The 21,715-nt window shown below is 38.3% G+C and overlaps 2 protein-coding genes across 2 annotated transcripts in view; one reads left to right on the forward strand and one right to left on the reverse strand.

Moving 5' to 3' along the window:
- The window catches only part of LOC139686384 (very long chain fatty acid elongase 7-like), a 36,984-nt gene extending 19,249 nt beyond the window's left edge, over nucleotides 1-17,735 (forward strand). Inside the window, exons 6-13 of the mRNA XM_071583577.1 lie at nucleotides 2,618-2,661; nucleotides 4,930-5,000; nucleotides 9,313-9,503; nucleotides 9,808-9,888; nucleotides 11,556-11,612; nucleotides 12,473-12,578; nucleotides 15,311-15,447; nucleotides 17,305-17,735. Of these exons, the coding sequence (XP_071439678.1) occupies nucleotides 2,618-2,661; nucleotides 4,930-5,000; nucleotides 9,313-9,503; nucleotides 9,808-9,888; nucleotides 11,556-11,612; nucleotides 12,473-12,578; nucleotides 15,311-15,447; nucleotides 17,305-17,481 (864 nt within the window). The 3' untranslated portion in view covers nucleotides 17,482-17,735. The remainder of the gene's footprint in view (nucleotides 1-2,617; nucleotides 2,662-4,929; nucleotides 5,001-9,312; nucleotides 9,504-9,807; nucleotides 9,889-11,555; nucleotides 11,613-12,472; nucleotides 12,579-15,310; nucleotides 15,448-17,304) is intronic.
- The window catches only part of LOC139686368 (oxysterol-binding protein-related protein 9), a 360,366-nt gene that overhangs the window by 208,980 nt on the left and 129,671 nt on the right, over nucleotides 1-21,715 (reverse strand). The window lies entirely within an intron of this gene.

Below are 21,715 nucleotides of genomic sequence, written 5' to 3' on the forward strand. Positions count from 1 at the left end.
AGATGAAGGTTCCCAGATGAGTTCCCGGGAATCCAACACGTTCTCTAATGTCAACAGCCCAACAATCTACCTACTAGATCACCACGTCACCTTAAATAAAACATTACGGGAAAATTAAACTAAATAATTTCATTTTGACACCTTATTATCCCACCTCAGATTCCTGACGCAGACACGTATCTTAGGGAATATTTTTGAGGAATGAAACAGAAACAAGAACCGATAAATAGCCTATTCTATGTTAATAATGACCATACACATAGAAAGTCATACATATGAATGCAAATAACATATAATTTTCAATAATCCTATCACTCATTTGCAATACCCTTCAAAATAAATCCGCCGTTCCACAGACGATTTCGAGGAAGAATCGTTAACTAGGCAATTCGCCGCGGTTTTTTTCTTTGAATGGAATGTCAAAGAATGATGAATCATGAGATTACAACAAAAAAATCTTAAGAGTGAGAAGGAGATATTTAAATATTTCAGAATTTAAACACTAGTGATAGAAAGGGCAATTACGCCCTACACTTAATGTATGCATAATGCCTTTTAAAGCTTGTAATAGTAGGTTCTCCATATTCAATTGGGAATTCACAATGTTCTGCTGATACATTCACCTCATATAGTATATTCATTCTTAGGTGTAACTACAACAACTTTTGTTTCAAACTGACGCATGAAACAAGAGGAATGGATAAACAGGGAGCCAACGCCTGTTACAGTTTTCCACTTATTTCTACGAGAATTTACTTATATATCTTAATACATTCATAAAAAAAGTAATGAAGAAGGCGAAACGCACAAGCAGAAAACCTTCAAGATAAACTTAACGGATTCAGACTTCACGTCACGAATGTCCCTAACAACTGAAGGAGCAACGCACTCAAGAGCACAAATTTGTTTAAATAGTATGCTATACCCTCTGCTATTATGGATTGATTGAATTATTTCATTGTCATTTATAATATAATTAAATCTGAAGAATGTCAAATCTTTAGCGTAATCCCTTTCTCATTTTGAAAATAATTATTTCATTATATGTTTCACAACCAGGCGATATCATAATCCATTGACAATTCCTTAGACCTAATAGGTACATGAAAAATCATGATAAAAAATTCATCACAAACAATGTGCCAAATTTCATTAATCATATGATTTCTTTCATTTACGAAATAATTTTACCTTGCGGCTCATGAGGACAAGAGCAAACTGAATACATCCGGAGCCGACGGACCTACGGGCCAAAAGGTTTGCTAAACATATTACAATACAAAGGATTCGAGAAGTTCAGCACAGCTATCGTTTATTTCGTTTCCACATAGAACCGACTTCAACAAATATTTCTTGATAATAATCAGTAATGATATCCATTTGTTAATAAAAATATATTGAAAATGGGTGATTTGAATATATTTTTATCCCTTGCCACTACTTTTTTTCAGCTATGAGCCATTTTTTGTCAACTATACTAGATATGCTACAAATTGGCGAGTAAACGTCGTCAAGTAGGCTGACCATTGACAAAAAATATTTTTATTATATTTTATGGTCGATAGAACATTTGTCTTTAATTTGAGACCTTTTTAGCATTAGACATATACATCAAACAAGGCTTGTTCTTCAATGTCTCTACGTAAATTTTCGTGAAAATAGGACTTCAGATCCCGTAAAATCAAGAACGGCGGCACGGGAATATAAAAGGAGTTATACTCGCCGTCTGGGACATAAAGCAGAATACAAATATACCTTATTTTTCTGCAAGTTTAGGGGAAATATGTCCTAATATTCCTGGACTGGTAAGAGGTAAGATCGAATCTTAACCTAACCATCGACTTTCGAGTTAAATACCGAGTTTTCATTTTAGTGGGCCAATCTACAAGATTAGGTGTGTATACCTCCTAAGGTTTTACTGCAAAGACATCCAACCAAGGGCACTTAAAATATGGTAACATATTCATTTGGAGCTTCGTCTTCCTATAATGAAAGCACCATTATTCCGAACAGCTGAAGCACTTAGAATCTAAAGGTACTAAAAACGATAAAACATTAATCCAACTGTCGTCCTCATACCTAACTAACAATTCTTAAAAAAGAATTAATATTAGGTCAAAAGTCACAAGCGCTAATTCGAAGTAAAAAATCATATGAATGTCTTTCATCGCTGGCTTCCATAAGTACGACCTAAATTCCCTGCAATTACTTCAAAGAAACCGATTACACTCGCGGAAGAGAGGAATAAATTCAAAACTTTTCTATTGTATCGAGCAGAAAAAAACTTGAATTATGAAACTCTGAAGTAACTCCTTTACGTCATACTCGGATTGATATTCTGGAAAGGGATGTGAGACGACATTAGAAACATGGACCACCACCTTGAGTATTTAATTCCATTAAAACAGTTTTTTAAGACTTATATCGGGCGAATGCTTAGGTAGTGCCTTAAAATAAGCTCAAGAGAATGAGGGGGAGAATAGGGGGAAAGAGAAAGGTAATCGTAATTCACCACGAGATTATCCTTCAGTCGGCGCATTGCTCGCGCGGGCGAAGCACTGCAGCAAGCGACAATAGCTGAAGGACGACTCAGGCCCGGCAAAGGATCAGCCGATAGCAGTACCGCCACGCCAACTGGGACCGGCACGGACACGAAACCAAGTAAGCTACCTTAATTTTAAGCGACGATTAAAAAACACGGGAGCTGGCCCAAACTTGGTTGTGCACGAGAAAAGCTCACTTACACATTTATTCCATTCTGAAAGCAGTTTACAAACGACCACCGATGAGTTCGACACCTCAGATGTTTTCACCATCATTCCGGTGAGTTGGATTCTTTCGGCAAAATACTTCGGAACGGATAAGGAAAAGCATATTTAATTAATATTTTGTTAGGAGAAAAAATAAGCTATTAGTTTACTTGATCAATAATAATAAAATATGAGTACCAAAATAATAATAACAATAGAACAATTCTAGGATTGAAAATGTTTCACCTTCGATACCAGGGGAGAAAAAAATTACGAGAGATTCCTGCCGACACAATTCGCTTTGCAAGTCAATTTGGTTTTTAACTCAATGGAATCGACGAGTTAAAAACCAAACTCCTGAGGATTGTTGATTTCATCCAGCATATGAGAAGTAATGGCGAATCGCTTAACTGATAGCTTATCGCAGATGAAAACTAGACGACTGTTATTTGGGTACGCCATCGTTTAGTTAATCGTCTTTCCATATTAAATTTATCTACTCAATAGTGATCACGTCAAATAATACTTGAATATGTGTTTCTTTTACGTGTACTGCTTCATTGGTAATTTCACGGGAAGAAAATTCCCTGATCTTTGGGGTTGAAAATCCGCACCACGAAGGATTTTTTCGAGTAATATGCTGAGTAGTTCAAAATTATACTCTCTTCGTCAATTAAGCATAAATATAATGTTAATAATAATCGCAAATCGTCGAAATAACGGCGGTGCAAATTTAAATTCACAAAATGCATCAACCAGGTGGTTGAAAGTGGCGTCACTCCATGCATGAAAACGGTTTCCGCGAGTATTGGAATTTCGCATTCTTACTACTCTAATTCTAGCGTGCACGTTATTGGATATTCGTTTACTACATTCTTAGGAGCAATTGTTTGTTGGTTGAGAGCATATGCATGAATTTGCATGCGTATAAGTTGAAAGAGTTTTCGCATGAATTTATATGCCACTGTAGGTGTAGATTTGCATGGATGTGTCGATTTTGCATATGGTTTCGTTCTTTTTCATGAGGGGTGACCTAACACCCCCCACCACACGCCCTTGAGGCGGCTTGCGGGGTATTATGTAGATGTAGATGAGTAACAATGAAAAAAGCAGGATACATTCATTAATTTGATTATGGATATTAATTTCCACCGTGTTTCAAAATTGATTCCAGGAACGAAAATAGAATGCTTGATAGAGCTATATTCCTTTATGCGAATTTTGAAGTATATTTAGATAATTCACATAACCTTCAATCATTTGTACTATGAATCGCTTTTACGGATGCATGAACAGCAGGAATGATTATCGTTAAACTCTTCAAAATTACAATCAAGTGAGTCGTTGTTTCCCCGCTTATTGATCTTGAATAAACAACTCTTAGCCATATTTTCACCGCAAACACGTCTCTGACGAAACGTAATTTTTAAGCCAAAGCGAGTAATTCAAGCAGTATGCGGCGCCAGTGCATGGAATCACAATGGACTAACAGTGAAAAATATTTTGCATACATTTCCTAACCATTATGTAACTTGCAAACCCTTGATCTCGTTTTTTATAAACTTAGCCGTTTTGAATAAAATTGATACTTAACCATTTCTCGCGTGTCCGTGCCCAAGGGAAACAGCGTAATGCAAATGCCCACATACAACAACAAAGGAGGTCTAATGTAATAAAATTATAACCTTGTGAACCTGAAATTCTCCTTTTTCCTTCGCGCGGGTCATGTCGCAATGAAATTTCCGACGAGGAATTATAAATAAAAGACTAAGGCAAACGGAAATTGAATCAGGGATACAACAACCAACTTCAATCAATACGATTGCATGGAGACCAGCGGAGGCAACCAAGATGAAAGATTAGGGCGAAGAGTAGTATCCGTAATTAGATTATGTACGTGCTAACAAATTCCATTGCCTGAGCAGCGGCAGTGTCTTTCACACACATATTGTCAATATAACGAGACAGACGTTTTTATAAATTGGGCTAATGTTAGAAACTACCAAAAAGGTGTCAGAGAAATTTCATTTGAAACATTTGTGTGGCACAGTTTCAATAGGTGGCTACATAAATAAACGTAATTTGTTTGGATCATTTAATTTATATCAACAATCACTATATTTTCCATTTTCCACCACATATGTACGCACCAATCTAACCTCATCTATTCTCGTTCCAGGATGACCGCAATGGAGCATTCCTTTAATAAAATCGCCGCGGCATACAACAACATTCTACATGAGGGCGGAGGTGAGTCTGACATGAATTTTTGAGTCTGCAACTATATTGATACAAGTTGTTACTACCCTTGCACTGTAACGGCTGTCGGAGAAATCTACCTCACTCATTTGCCGATAGGCAGGATCTTATTACACGCACGCGTGACCTTCGCGTCGTTCCCTTTCGTAGTAGAATTTGCTAAGCAAAGCCTGGCCTAATGATACGAAAGGAAATATTTTTTCATTTCACTCAGTTTTGCAGCCGTACTTTGGATATTCTCCTATAAAAAAGTATTGGTGAACTTGATACAATCATCTCAATCATATAATTTATTTCATTTTACAACAAATCGATCATATAAGGTTGTCTCCAACAAGGCAAGATGAGGTAACGTCCACAATTTAAATTTTCACGCAAGCTCATAATCGCAATCTCGATTTAGCAATGTATCCAAAACACTGATCGTACTTCAGAAATTGAATTGCGAGCTGTAATTATAAAAAATAGACACCATCGAAACACCCTTAGCCGTGGTGACCAAAATTATTGACAATCAAATATGTGCGACAGTTCCGTAAAAATAAACTCCCTGAGTAGATTGACAATCATTTCGAAGATTATAAAACAACCTAATTAGGTTACACGGTTGAAAAACATTTGAAGAAATCCTGGGAGAAAAAGTAACGCGATAAAGGAATAGTATTGTGAAAAAAATCTGACAACAATAAAGTTTTTCTGCCCACTAATTGAAATTACCACGCATCAGGAATTCTAAAAGCTCGTCGGAAAATTTAAATACACTTTAAATGCTAATGCCGAGTTTAAATCATCTGCAAAGAATAATGGTGGAAGAAATCTTACGAGGAAATAAAGTGTTTTAGTGTGTCCCGGATGCATACTTTCATTAGGGTAAAGCTACAATGTCGGACTCGCGCAAGTGCACGAGTAGCATCCGGCCATGTGGAGGGTAAAGGCGATGAATTTATTTTAGTTTATATGAAAAAAATGTTTAAATACACACACGGCTGCTGGAATTGTCATATACGGAAATGAAAAAATAGTATCTTTGTGACTCCACTGAAAATTTATTGCGACACGACCCGGGTTTTGACGTCATCTTCAGGTCTGAACGTCGAAACCTGGGTCGAATCGTCATAAATTTTCAGTGGAATCAAAAAGTTACAATTTTTTTTCTTTTCCAATATAAAATCTATTCCATAAAGTTACGCCAGAAACCATCAATTATTGTCAACTTCATTTAAATGGTTTACATTTTAAGTTTTACGGCCCGCAATTACATAGTATTTAAAACAGCTAAAATCTTAAAATTTTTAAGAAAAAAATTTACCGCCAATAAATTATATAAAACTAGGCCGGAAGATTTCCCACACGCATGTTTTCATCCAAAGTGACACATAACTTCACCTTCCCACTTTTATTTCAATAACTAACCGAGGATTCAAGCTGGAAAACTTCACTGAAATCAGCGCAAAAGGCTAACATGAAAACTTTGAGCTTCTGGATGTCAAGAAACAAATGTCAGCAATTTGCATTACTGCAACACAAGCTCCGCGAATAATCATACTACTTTTGGAGCTTGCTATACTAAAGCCTTTGGCGTGGTCGCGCCTCTATTCCTTCGGACACTTTCGCCATAAAGAAACGACCTCGTTGCAATAGAGACGAGAATAAAAGAAGATAAAGAGCATAGGATGTCGTAAGTCCGGTTCAAGGACGGTATGTGTAACCGCGGAGCATACAGACGTACCTGCGCGTCAATGCCCCCAGGTCATTTTCGACGCCGGAGTCATCTGAGCACATGTGGGATTTGCGACGTTATCGGGGGATGCCCCCGATACAGCGAGCGGGATTGCGCGAAAGTCAGTCCACCATCTTCCCAGAAGGTGCACCAATCTTTCCCCACGCAGCCGTTGTGTCCATGGCACAGTCGTCGTATGAACGCTCAAAGTGAGCCAATTGCCCTTTAGAGGTTATCCCAATATTTTAAGGATGCTAGGCAATTCTTCCATACCCATAAGACATCTCGCGGAGGTACAAACAATATTATAGATTTAGCTAATTCACCTCGTGACTGACCAAATTTAGTCCGAAGAAATTATCATGAAATTCAGTTAAACTTATGAAGATTATTCCTTGGCTTCCCGTGGTTATTTCACCGTTTCCTATTCATTGGAGTTCTGAGCGGATGTCATTAGGAGTGCCGCTGACCCACTTTCGGCATGAACTCTCAGTGTAATAGAGTTAATAAAACACTACACAAACCATCATAACAGAAACACTAAAAGCTCATGGGCGACATAATCATTGGGACAGAAAGCTGATTATCCACAGATATCGCCGGCGGTGAAATTTTGCCAAAATCCTTTTACGTTTACGGATTTGACAAAGCAAACAGAATCAAGAGCGGTGTGCTCGTTGCAGTTAAACATTCTAAAGCAAGCAGGGCTGAGGTAATTCTAGGTAATGGTTTGAAAGCGTTGAATTTGTTGCTCAATTCAAAGTCCCGGATGAAAAATATAATACAATACTATATTTAGATCACCAAATAAAAGGTTTCTTACTTCAATACAGTGATCGCGACGTTATGATCGGTGGAGATTTAAATTTCCCATCTATTGATAGGAGCACATACTACCTTGATAAAAAAGTTCCCGGAATAACCACCGTGTGGCGCTCCCATCGTTCCGATTTGAGTTCTGTTTTTTTTGTTAAATTGGTACATCTGTTGTTGATATTCCCTTTAAATCTTAGTGTCATAACTTGACATTTGCAAAAGTTACGGTCGGTTTTCGGTATGTCCATCAGTGCTTCCTGCGATTTTTCCATTACTTCCTCTCGGCTGCTAAAACGCGTTCCCCGTAATGGTTTTTTAACTCGATTGAACAGAAAGAAGTCACAGGGAGCCAAATCAGGTGAATTCGGTGGCTGTTGGATGGTATTTGTTGCATTTTTCGTCAAAAAATTACGAATAATGATAGCACTGTGCGACGGTGCGTTATCATGGTGCAAAATCCACGAGTTTTCTGCCCACATTTCTGGTCTCTTTCGGCGAATTGCTTCACGCAAACGTCTCATAACGCCCAAATAATACTCTTTGTTTACTGTCTGGCCTTCTGGCAAAAATTCATGATGCACTACACCGTTGTAATCCATGAAAACCGTCAGCATTGCCTTCTTTTTTGACTGAAAACGACGTGGTTTTTTTGGTCTCGGCTCATTTGGTGAACGCCATTCACTTGCCTGATGTCTGGATTGCGTGTCGTACTCATAAACCCACGTCTCGTCTCCAGTAATGATCCTTTTGATGAATGTGGGATCGGATTCAGCCTCGCAAATCATGTCTTTTGCGACGTCAACACGGTCTCTTTTTTGCATGAAATTGAGGTCTTTTGGCACCAACTTTGCTGCTACACGACGGAAACCCAAATCATTAACCACAATGTCTTGGGCGGATCCATAGGCAATGTTCAAGTCCTCCGCTATTTCTCTGATGGTTAATTTGCGGTTATTGACCAACATTTCTTTTACTTTATCAATTTTTTCACCGACTTTCGATGTCGATGGTCTGCCACTGCGTTCATCATCTTCGATTGACTCACGACCACTTCTGAACCGCTCGTGCCACTGGTAAACGACCGTTTTTTTTAGAGAATCGTTGCCGAAACACTTTTCCAACATTTCCAACGTCCGTGCGCCACTAAATCCGTTTTTTACGCAAAATTTAATACAAGTTCGTTGTTGCAAATTTAAATCCATTTCTGCAATTGTAAAAAATCGCCAACACACACAGAGATAGATGTACTCTTGGCTACGTAACTTTTGCAAATGTCAAGTTATGACACTAAGATTTAAAGGGAATATCAACAACAGATGTACCAATTTAACAAAAAAAACAGAACTCAAATCGGAACGATGGGAGCGCCACACGGTGGTTATTCCGGGAACTTTTTGATGAAGGTAGTATAATTGTAAAACGGGGGATTAAGACAAAGATATCTGCGAGTCGCCATTGCATTCTTTTACGTTGAACTTTGCGTAGAACAAATACATTTAACATGTCATGTTTTTCCACCAACGATACGGGATTTGAATAACTTAGTCCAACCGCGGTAGGGGTCTGATTCGGGTCAAAATAGCAAGCTGTATTTTCACCCCCCCCCCTGCTACACACCCTAGCGGTGGTTTTCAGGGTACTAAAATATCAAATATTAAATGAGCACCAATTCCCTATTCATTCAAAGTAATTGTCGTAATACACCTCAAACCGCACGTTTTCCATCTGCCTAAGCTTTATTAACTTCAGCGTGATGTCATATTTCAGATTCGGACACGAGGAATTGGTTCATGGTCCAGAGCCCACTGCCACTTGTGGCTGTCATCATCGTCTATCTATTATTCGTTACCAGGATCGGTCCGAAGTTCATGGCCAAAAGACCGCCCTATTCCCTTTATGGGGCCATCATGGTGATCAACATCTTCCAAATAGTTGCAAATACATGGCTATCCAAGCAGGTAAAGCATGCCCCTTTAAAAATATTGAATTAAGGTTACACACCGAATGGGGTGAAAAAACTTAGATATTCACCGCGGTATTAGTCATATTGTGCAACGCGGGCTTTGCATAATATGACTAATTCATACTCGCAAAGTAATATTAAAAGGCTTTTCACTAATTTCACCGTCAAAAAAATGAAATTTATTACTTACTTAGATGTTAAAATATTATCACCCACGTTATTCAACTTTTGAATAAAAAATATATATTAAAATGAATGACTAAAATGCTTTTTTACCTTTCCTAAACTCAATTAAATAGTATTGGAGTATTGCTTGGAAGGATAGCAGCATTGTTTGCAGGGGAGTCGGAGAAAGGAGAAAGACCCAGATGGAGCTAATTGTAAGTTCGAAGAATATGAAAATGCTTACTAATATAAAAGAAGACGAATTAACTCTGAAAAACACGACTGGTAAGCGTGGCAGTAGTAAAAAATAGAAATGTTCAAAGATGAGAAAAAAGCGTCGAGCAGGTGAGTTATAGAATATTATTATGCGAAGTGAAATCAGACCTCTCAAACCTAGGTCCCATTGAAGTTTACATGCCAATAAGCCATCAGACATTTGCCAGTTACAGTTAGCATGCTGATGTCATCCTCCCTCCACCTAGCTTAATATACCATTCCCTTCAATCATAGTCTCCCACACTACTACCATTCCCTTCCATCATAGTCTCCCACACTCCATAGGCACTCATCAGGCCTCGTATCCTCTTTCCATAACCTACTATATTTAAATATTTCCCAGCCACCTAGATTCCCCTACCTCGGTTCCTTTCACTTTGTTCCGTTGTTATTTTCACTCTTCTCCACACTCGACACATTTAGGATATAGTTCTACGCTGTTAGGAAAGGGATATTTTTGTCAAGCTAGATTCGGGGAAGCATAATATTGAGCATGGACGACGGGATGATAAGATGTGACAAATATGCTGATTTGTAGAATGGATTAGTTCATTGACCCGTGCGCATTACTGTGTTCAATGTAGCATAATTATGCTTAGATATATAGAAGGTATTATTCTTCCCTTCCATTAAAAAACCGACCTTGAGTGGCATACTACTATTATCAACTAAGTATTAATAAGCGAAACAATTTGGAACGTGGAATACCAGCTCGAAAAAAAAATTAGAAGTTTCAGGCGTGATGTGGTGGAATATCATGATTAATTTAAAATTTGGCAATTTTCTACAAAATAAAATTTAATACGACCGGTTTCAATGTAACTACATCATCATCAGGTAACAGTCATCACTCCGAGTCCAGTACTACACGAGTACATACTGAAAAGCAAGTATGTAAGAAGAAGGTAAAGGAAAAGAGGGGAAAAAGGAGGAAAGGTGGAAGGTAGCATGAGTAACTATGTGAGGGGAGGAGGGGAAGGGGGTGCAGAAAACAAAGTAACTAGGTGCAAAGACCTTCAAAGTCCGGAGAGAACGTCGTCGCTGGATAGAGGGGGATTTCCCGTTGGGAGTGTGTCCCAGGGTGCGGCACCATACTCCTAGAGTCGTAAATAGCTCGTAAGGACAGCTCATGGACTATTGATGCGCAGGACTAGAGAAGGGTTCACATGGTTTTAGTCGAGAAAGCACGAGGAAAATAATTCAACAATGCAGACTTCACAAGCGCTTACAAAATATTACAGCTCCTTTTATCTGCGCCCTTTTGATGTGAACCTGAAAGATTATTTTAGCGAATAAAAGGAACGGCTATTTCTTCAAAACAAATATATGATTTAAGATAATAATTAAATTAAAGAAATTCCATTCCGTACTAAGTTAAAAACTATTGGTGTCCCCTGTGGAACAATTACAATTACACAACCGAAAATAGGTATGTAAAATCCACAAGCATAAAAAAATGAATAAATTGTGCGGTAATATCCTGGAATGACTGGAAAGGTTTCAGTAACCAAAAAGCTTTTAGAAAATCTACAATTTAGCCAATTTAGCACGATTGACGTGCACACTATTTAACGAAAAAATTTTAAAATACAATTTCTTTTTTCAGGGGGCGGCCACATCATGGTTTTATTTTATGCTAAAAATAATGGACCTTTTGGACACTGTGAGTACCATCCTGACTACTTACACAGTACACCTACGCAGTCCATTTCTTTCCTCTTTTCTACTTATTTAATCCTGCTAGATTCATTTATTTTATCAATCAATTGTTAATACATAAATAATTTATAAGAAAGTAATTTAAAACGACACCTGTGCATTTTAAGGTTTAAATACGAGTAAATTTAATCTGCATTCACCACAATTATAATTGTAATCAACAATCATTTATCTATGCGTTCAGTGCTTCACTCGCATGAATGAATACGACCATCATTTAAAATAATCCGCCGCAGATGTCTAATTCAAGTGGGGATATTAAATGCAAAAAGCAAACGCTCTACAGAAGCAAAAAAGAGAAAAAAAATATTATTACTGGAATATAGAAGATTGCGAGTTATTAGCAAACATATTTTTGGATACTCTTGGGAAAGTGGCTTTTTCTTTTCTTGAACGAATTAAACGGTCGCCAGGGCTCAGTTACATTGAAATGCTTCTTTACTAACATGAGCATATTAATACTACCTCATTCATAAATGCCAGCGACCCTCTGTTCATTCAATCATTGGGCTGTATTATTTTCCAAACAACCAACGGATGGCACAAGATGATAAGAAACCAAGCTTCGATGAACGTTGAGAAGTCGTCAGAACGCGACTGATCTTTATCACCTCAGGAGCCGTATCAAAGTTCATTAAAATTAATTAATTTACCGTGCCGGTGTACAAGCCGATTGGTAATATAATAGAAATATTCCAGAAGGAGGTGCTTTCGACTTTAATATCTAACAATATGACTTATCCATAAGGTAATACCCAATTTTAAGGTTTTCAGCTAGTTAAATACAGTTTATGCCATTTTCAGGTAATCTTCGTTTTGAGGAAAAAACATACACAGCTGTCGTTTCTCCATTTATATCATCATGTTGGCACCCTGATCGTTTCTTGGTTGGCTGTCAAATACTATCCAGGTAAGAGATTCCTCATCTAAAAAGAACCACACCCAAACAACTTGGAAGATACTTAGGAGGGCTAAAGATTTTACCGAAATGTTAATGTTCTACGTCGGTTGGGGATCGTATTTTTTATGGAATAATAGCACCATCAGCTTCAGCTTGTATTTAAAATATTTTACTGGGCATTTACAAGATACGAACCAAAACCGTAAGAATTAGGACCTGACCTTAAAGTTACAAGATGGACGAAGACTTGCCCAGCTTATTGTGGAAAACACATAAAAAATAGGAGGCTTCATATCTAGAATTTCCTATTTTCTTGTATTTAACGAGACGAAACAATCGACTTATTAAGCTATGAGTTCAGAGCGGAAAAGGTAGTTTTTGAACAAAGTGATTTCAAATTAATTAGTTCATAGGTATTATAGCGTAGTGGTACCGTATCCGGATTCTTCACCAAAAATTGATGAATCCATTCCTAGAGGAGGCTAATCTTATCTATGCCTGTGGGCGGAAAAATTATCACGTGTATCTCTAGTACAATGCCCTTGATCTGTTAATACATGAGACTATAGAAACCAGAAGTGACAACGGAAAACTTAACCAAGTTGGAATGACTTCAAACTATTGAATGGTTGCTTAAGTGCATTATTTGATATTTTTATTCTACAATTTTCCATGGATGAAATCAATGCTACGAGGGTTGCTATTTATGTTTTCAGCCTATTAATAAAAGACAGTAATTTATTGTTGACAAAGGCTTTATCTTTGAGAGCTTACATTGTCTTGATGAAGAGTGACGCTTCGTTTCTTTTTCCTTAATTCACCTAGCAAAAATTGGCTAATAAATGCTCGTGTACCATTCAGAATTCACGGTTCTACGTTGCTCTAACGATATGGTTGCCACATGTCCAGCTATTCCGAAGAAGAAAAGGCGATCATTTGCTTCGATGTGTTCCGTGCACGAATCCACTTTTGTCGGATTTGGAGCGTCTTAGAAGGCCCACAAAGTGTATGGCTGATTTTTTTCGGGTGCATACGCATAGATCCAAGGTTCGTCACCTGTGTAGATGGAATACACAGCTTTCGATACACTGCGATTGTAATTCTTGAGCACATCTTTGCACCAATTGACACGAGCATCATTTTGAGCTTTGTCTAATTATGCGGGATCCAATGCGAACAAAATGTTTTCACAGCTAAATGTTCATGCAATATCTTAATGATGTTCATCATCCTAATCCCCAAAGATGCATCAATCTCATGATCAGTCACATTACGATCATCCTATACTAGTTATGGCACAGCATCAATAATTTCTGGCGCAACAACTGAGTTTGGACGACCTGCAAGACTTTCGTCGCTGATCGGATGGCAGCCATGATGGAAGTCGTTATGCCAGCGTTTCACAGTGGCAAAGGTTGGAATATCATCGCCAAAAGTTGTAGTAAGTTAATCGATGCACTCCTGTCTTGATAATCCACGTAGAAACTCGTAAAAATCATCGAACGAAAGTGTTCATGAGTTAACTCCATGTTTTCGCCGGGACGAAATTTTCGAGTCAATATAAACGACACCATTTATGATCACAAGACAATATATTCTGAAGAAAGTTAGCGTTAAAAGGATAAACTTTCAGCTGAAAACATCAGATGGCGCCAAGAGCACTTAGTGTTATCAAGGCCCTAAGTATCAATAGCAACCCTCGCACTGGAATCCAGAACTGGTTTCACTCCTTAATGCTTGACACCGCAGGATAATTGAATGTCGACGGTTTACGACAAGAAAATGATACCGACACACAATCTGACACGCTTAGGAACACCAAGCCTCCCGACGAACTTTTCATCCGATAGGAATCGCTCACAGCCCGGCCATTCATTTCAAATCCTATGTGATGTTGACAACCTTTCGGTCACATCGGCACAAGTTGCGTGGATAAGACCATCTGTCCATGCCGTGGCAAGAGGTATGGGGTTTTAACATTATCGCAGGATAGTAATGCATCAAATGCAAGATTGAAGTGGCGGTGTAATCTCGTAAACGTTCGAAGCAGAATGAAGAAAGTGCAGTGGTACAGACCAAGGCGCGGCCAAAGATTCAATACTTAAAAGCGCGAAGGATACTTGTAGAAGCATAGGGCACTTTAAAAGGTACTTGGGTGTTGCTCCCACTTCCCCCGATCCTTCGCTTCGGCGGCACCCACTACCACACACAGACTGTTCTATCAGTCACTCTTTAATAAAGCGAATAAATTCCCTCGATGGAATGAGTGAGGGGCGCATCGGTGAAGCTAAAGGATCCATCCTGAGAGACAATCGTGATGCCCTCCGTCATTTGAAAATAAGTTTGGACACACGAGGTTTGCTAATTGGATTATTACAAGACAATACCTAAACTATGGGGTCGCCGTAGTCCAGGGGTAGAGCATTGAACTGTTGACAGGATGGCCCGGGTTCGATTCCCGGGCAAGCCTCTTTGGGCACCCGAAGCTCCACCCAAGCTCTGTGATTTTTCGGGTACCAGATCCTCCTGGGAAACCATTACCGGATCAGAGAAAGGAACTGGCGGCCCTATCCGGATGCGTGAATTTCACACGCACTGGTACTGGCCTTAATATGATTAAATTTTTCTGAAACTAATTGATAAAATCGGCACACGAATTCAAGCAAAACATCACCGAGCTTTGGTGAAGAATATTTAAACTTAGATGCATCCTTCCTAACTTTAAAAAAAATACTTTTCAGGTGGAGCCACTATTCCAGTTCAATTATTTAACTGTTCAGTTCACACCATCATGTTCCTATACTACACTCTGGCAGCACTAGGACCGAAGATGAGACCTTATCTTTGGTGGAAGAAGTATTTAACGACGATACAAATAGTGAGTACCAAAATTTTCCCTCCATAAAAAAATATCCAATGAAATGTAATTAAGGAGTCATAAAACCAATCTCGCAACAGGCCACTAAATCTCCATATGCCAAATATCCCTGCCACGGCAACATGAAAAACACAAATGCCCGGTTACTTACACTAGTATCATCGGTCGATGATGCCGGCGCAACACCGAGGCTTCCGAGGGAAATTAGGTTTTCTCTTTTTTCATTCGCACAAATGGCCATCATAGCAAAGCTATCAAAACCGCAACATTTTGGATAAAAATAACAGAGATGAAGACTACTACAACTTTCTACTAAAGTAATTGAGTGGCAAATTGTAGCAGTCTTATTATATGTTGCTGAAAGCTGAACACAGAAAGACAAGACACCTGAGCCGAGTTGAATGAATTTTGACAAATCTACTCCTTTGTTTACAAATGTTTATAACTTTCTATATCATTCTTAACGTCGACGTTCATCCACAAACGATAAAAATCGTTCGAAACGTGCAGCAGGAGTGATTTTCTCCGAAATAGGTAACAAAATCCACGATTTGCCTTTGAGTGATCGACGATTCACAGTTAGCGAAATGGTTAAAACCACATGGTTGGTATAGTGTCTAAATTATGCACGAAACTTTGGGAGTGAAAACAATATCGGCAAAATTGGTGTCACCTTTGCTTTCAGTGGAAAGTAAACGCAATAGTGGGGTCCGTTCCATGAAGGCTGATTTCGCGCCTTTCCGTCGCAATCCTGACGAGTTTCTGCCTCGACAGATTGGTGTTGGTGAAACATGGCTACGTACACAACTACAATCCGAAGACTAAGGACCAGTCTAAAGTGTGTTTCTAGAGACGAAGCGGCTCCGGAGATGGCGAAGACCGTGAAATCGGTCCACAAGGTGACGACCGTCCACGATTATTCGGGAGACCTCTGCCTAGATTGCTGCCAAGTAGGCCAAACGATAAATGGAACATATTAGACAACGCCACTGCACCGGTTAGACAAAAAATCAAGAAATAACCTCATTTGAAAAAAAAATTCTCTTTCATCAAGAAAATGCATGGCTACTAAATACTGCAGACATCCACCGTATTCAGCAGATTTGTTCCCCATTTGAGTTCTTTTACTTCCAAAATTGATAAGGCTCGGCGGAAAACGATTCACGTCGAAGGAGGAGGCCATCGAAATCACAGATTCATATTCTTAGGACCTTTCAAAATGCTACGTTTGGGCGGCTCAAAAAAGTCGGAGAAATGTTGGTGAAAGTATTAGCTATTCACAGCAAAAAGAGAGCGTTGAGAAAAAAGCGGCAGACCAGGGGTATAGTGTTGGACTAATAACCGGAGGGGCTTGCCCAGGTTCAATTCCTGGGCAGGCGTCTCTGTGCACACTCGGCTCCACCCGAGCTGCGTGATTTTTGGGGTACCAGATCTTCCTGGCAAACCATAGCCGGCACATGGAAAAGAACTGGCCCCCATACCCTGAGGTGTAAATTTCACACGCCATCGGGCTTATAAATGTAATATATAAATACAAACATAGGTCGTACTATATAGATATATTATAAATATAGTTTACATATTGTAACTAGATGGTACCCTGATGTGTTAATTTCACACGCCGTCGGGCTTAATACCTGAGGAACTCTAACAAAACCTATCAAACCTACCTTCGGCTTGATTACTGTGTCTATGGTGTTTTCAAACGTTTTTTCTATCTTTTCTGAAGGACTTACAGAATGACCCAAGTATCATTTTCATCCGGTTTTACTTATTTTTAATTTATTTGGTGTGTATACTGATTTGCAAACATTTGCTTCTCGGCTGCAATAATATTGATAACCTCATGTCTTTCAGGTACAATTCTTCTTAATACTTGGAGTATACTTCTATATAGTCCTTTACCAGTGCTCAATTCCCAAATTCATGGTGTATGTGAGTGCGCCTTACACCATCACTATTCTGATTCTGTTCCTGGACTTCTACAACAGGTCTTACAAAGTGGGCAGAAATGAGGTCAATAAAACTGAGTGACATTACGTTGTACCAACAAAGAAACAACAAATTCCCAGTGACCTGAATGCCTACCTCAACTTAAGCTGAACCGTTTGAGGGGCGTTAAAAGAGGATACTCATCTACGTGACAGAATATAATATCACGCATCGTGTATATATACACAGCCTGAATGAATCTGGGCGAGTATTCAACTGAGAGGTGCAAGAACTGTGAGCCATTTGAGCAGTGTAATATAACCTAAATCATTTGCCAACTTACCAGACTAACAATTGTCCATTTATACTACTGTAATGTTAATGTTGCACTAATAAAAACTTTGATTGTTTACAGATATTCATTTTATTGTAAAAACACCATCATTGCAATTTGGAATTCCTCAAAATAAACTCAACATAGACTAAAAAATTTTTACCATGAGCATACACGATGCAAAGACTACTACTTATAGGTAAATGTAGAAACATTTCTAGCATATCGTAAAAAAATTTTCTTTTTAAATTAAGCATGTGATAAGATTTAAAGGCTAAATGTACACTGATCGGAATTCAGGCCATATCTAATTTCAATTTAGTTAATATGTTATTTTAATATAAAAAAATTCATTAAGGTTATATTTGGCCACACATTATATAATCCCCTCCCATGGACTACATCTTTGACGCAGTGGAAGGGCTTTTACGTTCCGAAGACCTCTAGAGCTGTGCTGCCGGGAGCAATGCTAATTTCTACTGGTAGGGTCACCCATGCCATATTGGTTGACCGTAAGGAGACAGGTAGTCCAAGCAGCGCCTGTTCCTCGGTGCGGTGGCTGCTAAGGCGTCTGACCCCAGTGGGGCGGCCAATGAGTGATGGTGTCACGTTAAAAACACTATTGAGGGAGGCATTGGGACACCACCTGAATTAATATTCCCAAGATTAAAATGAGTATAGTCAATCAGTCCTGACAACGGCGGGACTCGGGGTAATCGGCCGGGTGTCGTGCCCGGTAGCGGGAGAGGCAAGGTTTCCGCGGTCGTCATCTATCAAAACCCTTGCAAAGGAAAACCGTCAGCAGGAGAACAAAGGACGCAGAAGAATAAGACCAAATTAGTTAAAATGGGAACTTGGAATGTTAGGAAAATGATGAAGACAGGAAAATTAGAGAATATAAAGCGAGAAATGGAAAGAGGAAGTATGGATGTTTTAGGTCTCTGAGAGGTGAGATGGAAGGATAGCGCGGATTACTGGAGTGATAGTTATAGAGTAATATAGAGCTGAAGGGGAAAGAGAGCCAGCGAGAGGTGGCACTAATATTAAATAGAAATGTAGGAAGAACCGTAGAAAACATACAGAAAGCATCGGGTAGAATAATACTGGTAGAAGTAAAGGCAGAACTAACGAACTTACACATTGCTCAGGTATATACGGCACCAAGCAATCACAAGAAGGAAGAAGTCGATCGAGAATACATTCATTTAGAAGATATATTATGGTGTGTTTCTGCACTGAAACATTTAATGGTGATTGTTTGCCAATATTGGAATGCGACGGTAGGCGAAGGAAGACATAGTGATAAGGTGGTGGATTGTGGCTTAGTCACGAGGAGTCACTGCGGGGAAAAAGCAATTTACTTCCGCAGGAGACGGGTTAATCATCACCGATACTAGGTTTAACACCACAAAAGTAGTACGTATACCTGAAAATATTCAGGTAACACAGAAAGTTATTAGTTGGCTAAACTTATGGTTAGGTACAGATTTAGGAAAATCTTCATCAATACGCACTTTTCCGGGAGAGGATGCGGACTCTGATCCAAATTTAGTAGTTATAAAATGTAGCAGCCGATTCATGAAGATTGAGCAGGGGAGGAAGGTTAGGAAATGGAATGTAGAAGCATAACTGGATTGACAAGGAAGAAGTATCACTAAGCTGCAGAAAAAATCATGAGTGAGGTTAAGGAACTGAGTACTACCAAGGAAAATTGGGAATATATCAAAAAGGGATATCGAAAGCCGCTAAAAGAAACTACATGAACTGTTAAGGGGAAAAGGATAAGGAAACCATGGATTTCGAATGACAGGGTTAGAAAGAAATAACAGGGAAGGAAATGGAAGAATATCACGACAGAGTTAGGTAGAAGGAAGTACAAAGAGAAATGATAAATGCAGAAGGGTAACAAATAGAGCAAAAGAAGTGTGGAGAAAGACAATATGTTAGTGACAGTAAGGGGATATGGAAGGTTTGCCGAGGAAGGGTGTCATTGGTGCGCCATAAATAAGGTTAAAACACTTAAAATAAGGTTAAAACATAGGTGTTAGGGGATAGAGGTGTCGGACAGAATGAAGGGAAGAAGGAAGTAGACAGAGTTAAAAATGGGCTTACTGTGGAATAGGATGTTGGGTAGTAGTTTATTAGGAGAGACAAGATAATTAATTGGTTGTATATTCCATCCAAAACCTACCATAACCAGTAAATTATTCATTATTATAATATAATAATTGAATTTTTATAATTATATGGCCAAGATTGCTAACCTATCACCAAAAATGATAGCCTTCAGCTAGGCATAGCCAAAATGATTGTCAAAGATAAAACAGAGATGCCCCATTTACTCCGTGGGTAATCTACAGATACGTAGTTCTTGTTTGTTTTGGCCACCGAGGATAACTTTGCAAGCAAGCTAGAAACTGTGGTGGTCATTATCATACAAATAAGTCCGTGTGCGTATAAAGTTAAACTAAATAAACTTTCTTAGAATGTTAAAATTTCAAAATTCAAACCCCGTAAATGGTTAACAATTGGTTCAACTTATTTTATAATAAAAGTTAAATTGTCAACAATCAACAATCTTTTATACGTCATCTTTTTACCCTCCCCGAAATAATTCCAAGCCAGGTTTCTCCTCCAAAAAAGTTATGCATAACAGATTCGCATTATATTTCTAGAAACAGCCAAAACCTTCTCTTAGGGTTTTCAGACGAATTTAATTTCTGCACTATAATAAAGACGTTAAACCAGAACTCTTTTTTATTTACTGTTGTGTTCGCCAAGCATTAATATTGACCCGTCACACCTCTGCGCAATTGGTTTATTGCTACATTCAATTATTCGCACAGTTTGAAATGTTATTTAATATATTTTTTAACAAAGTAAGAAGACATAACTCACCTATATCAGTTCAAGCTGACATTCGCACAACAGCTCAAACTGATGCGTAATGGAATCTTTCCCTGATCCTTAGTACATTTCGAGTTTTTAAACCATAGACAATAGTTTCATATTTTAAGCTACAGTTAAGTATTAAACATCCTTTAAGTTACAATGTGACTATTCACACACTTCACTTTTATTTACTTTATCTACTATTTAATTACGAAATATTATGATTATTTAAAAATATTTAAGTTCACTCATGACTTAAACAACAACTTAAATATTGATTGAAGTTAAAATACTAAAGTTGATTAGTAGAAACATTATTAGATCATTCATCAAAGCGTAAATGGATTTTTCTTACAGTTAGGTCTCGGGATTGTGAACTATAGAAATATGTTTCCCTTAAAGCTGTTTTATGCTACTTAGTAGCTTAATTATTCATCAATTGCACCAGCACGATAAAAACTAAGCTGAATAAAAGCTTGAACAAATTACAATATATTTAATGATAATCAGAAAAAATTACAAAAATAGCATAGTGTGACACTGCTAAAAATGTGAAAAAAGGACTTTTACCAGACTGAATTCCGCTCCTCATAAAATATCATATGGTGCACCAAAGGGCACGAATTAAATATCTTTAGAAAATTCGTCACAGCATTAATTTAGGCGACTGCTATTGCCACAGTTTTAATTCAAAATTGAGGTAGTGCCATTATTCTATACTGTAATCAGAGGTAACGTGGCGAACTATCTCATAAAAGACTGGAGGGCGACGCACTTTGCACTGAATTTCCTACATTGGAGAGACATTGGGTGGAAAGGCGACAAGATAGGGAATAAATGGATGGGTGTTTAGAGTCAAGTAATATCTCGCTAAAATTTAAAAAAAATTAACACACACATCAATGGCTAAAAATTGGGAAACGTCAAGAAGGAAACCTGCATTCCAGGAGAAGAGCCCACTTGTGACTTTAATTTTGTTCCGTTGTATAAGGAACATCGATGTTCGAGAAATTGACCTCTGAGGATCATGTCACTATGAAAATAATTTAACACTAAATCATAACAACTCTCGGTAAGAGTACCACGGAAGAGTACGAGTTTAGAAAGTAA

The sequence above is a fragment of the Hetaerina americana genome, unplaced genomic scaffold (genome assembly GCF_022747635.1).
Source record: "Hetaerina americana unplaced genomic scaffold, ioHetAmer1.1.p SCAF_14, whole genome shotgun sequence".
In the NCBI taxonomy this organism is placed as follows: domain Eukaryota; kingdom Metazoa; phylum Arthropoda; class Insecta; order Odonata; family Calopterygidae; genus Hetaerina; species Hetaerina americana.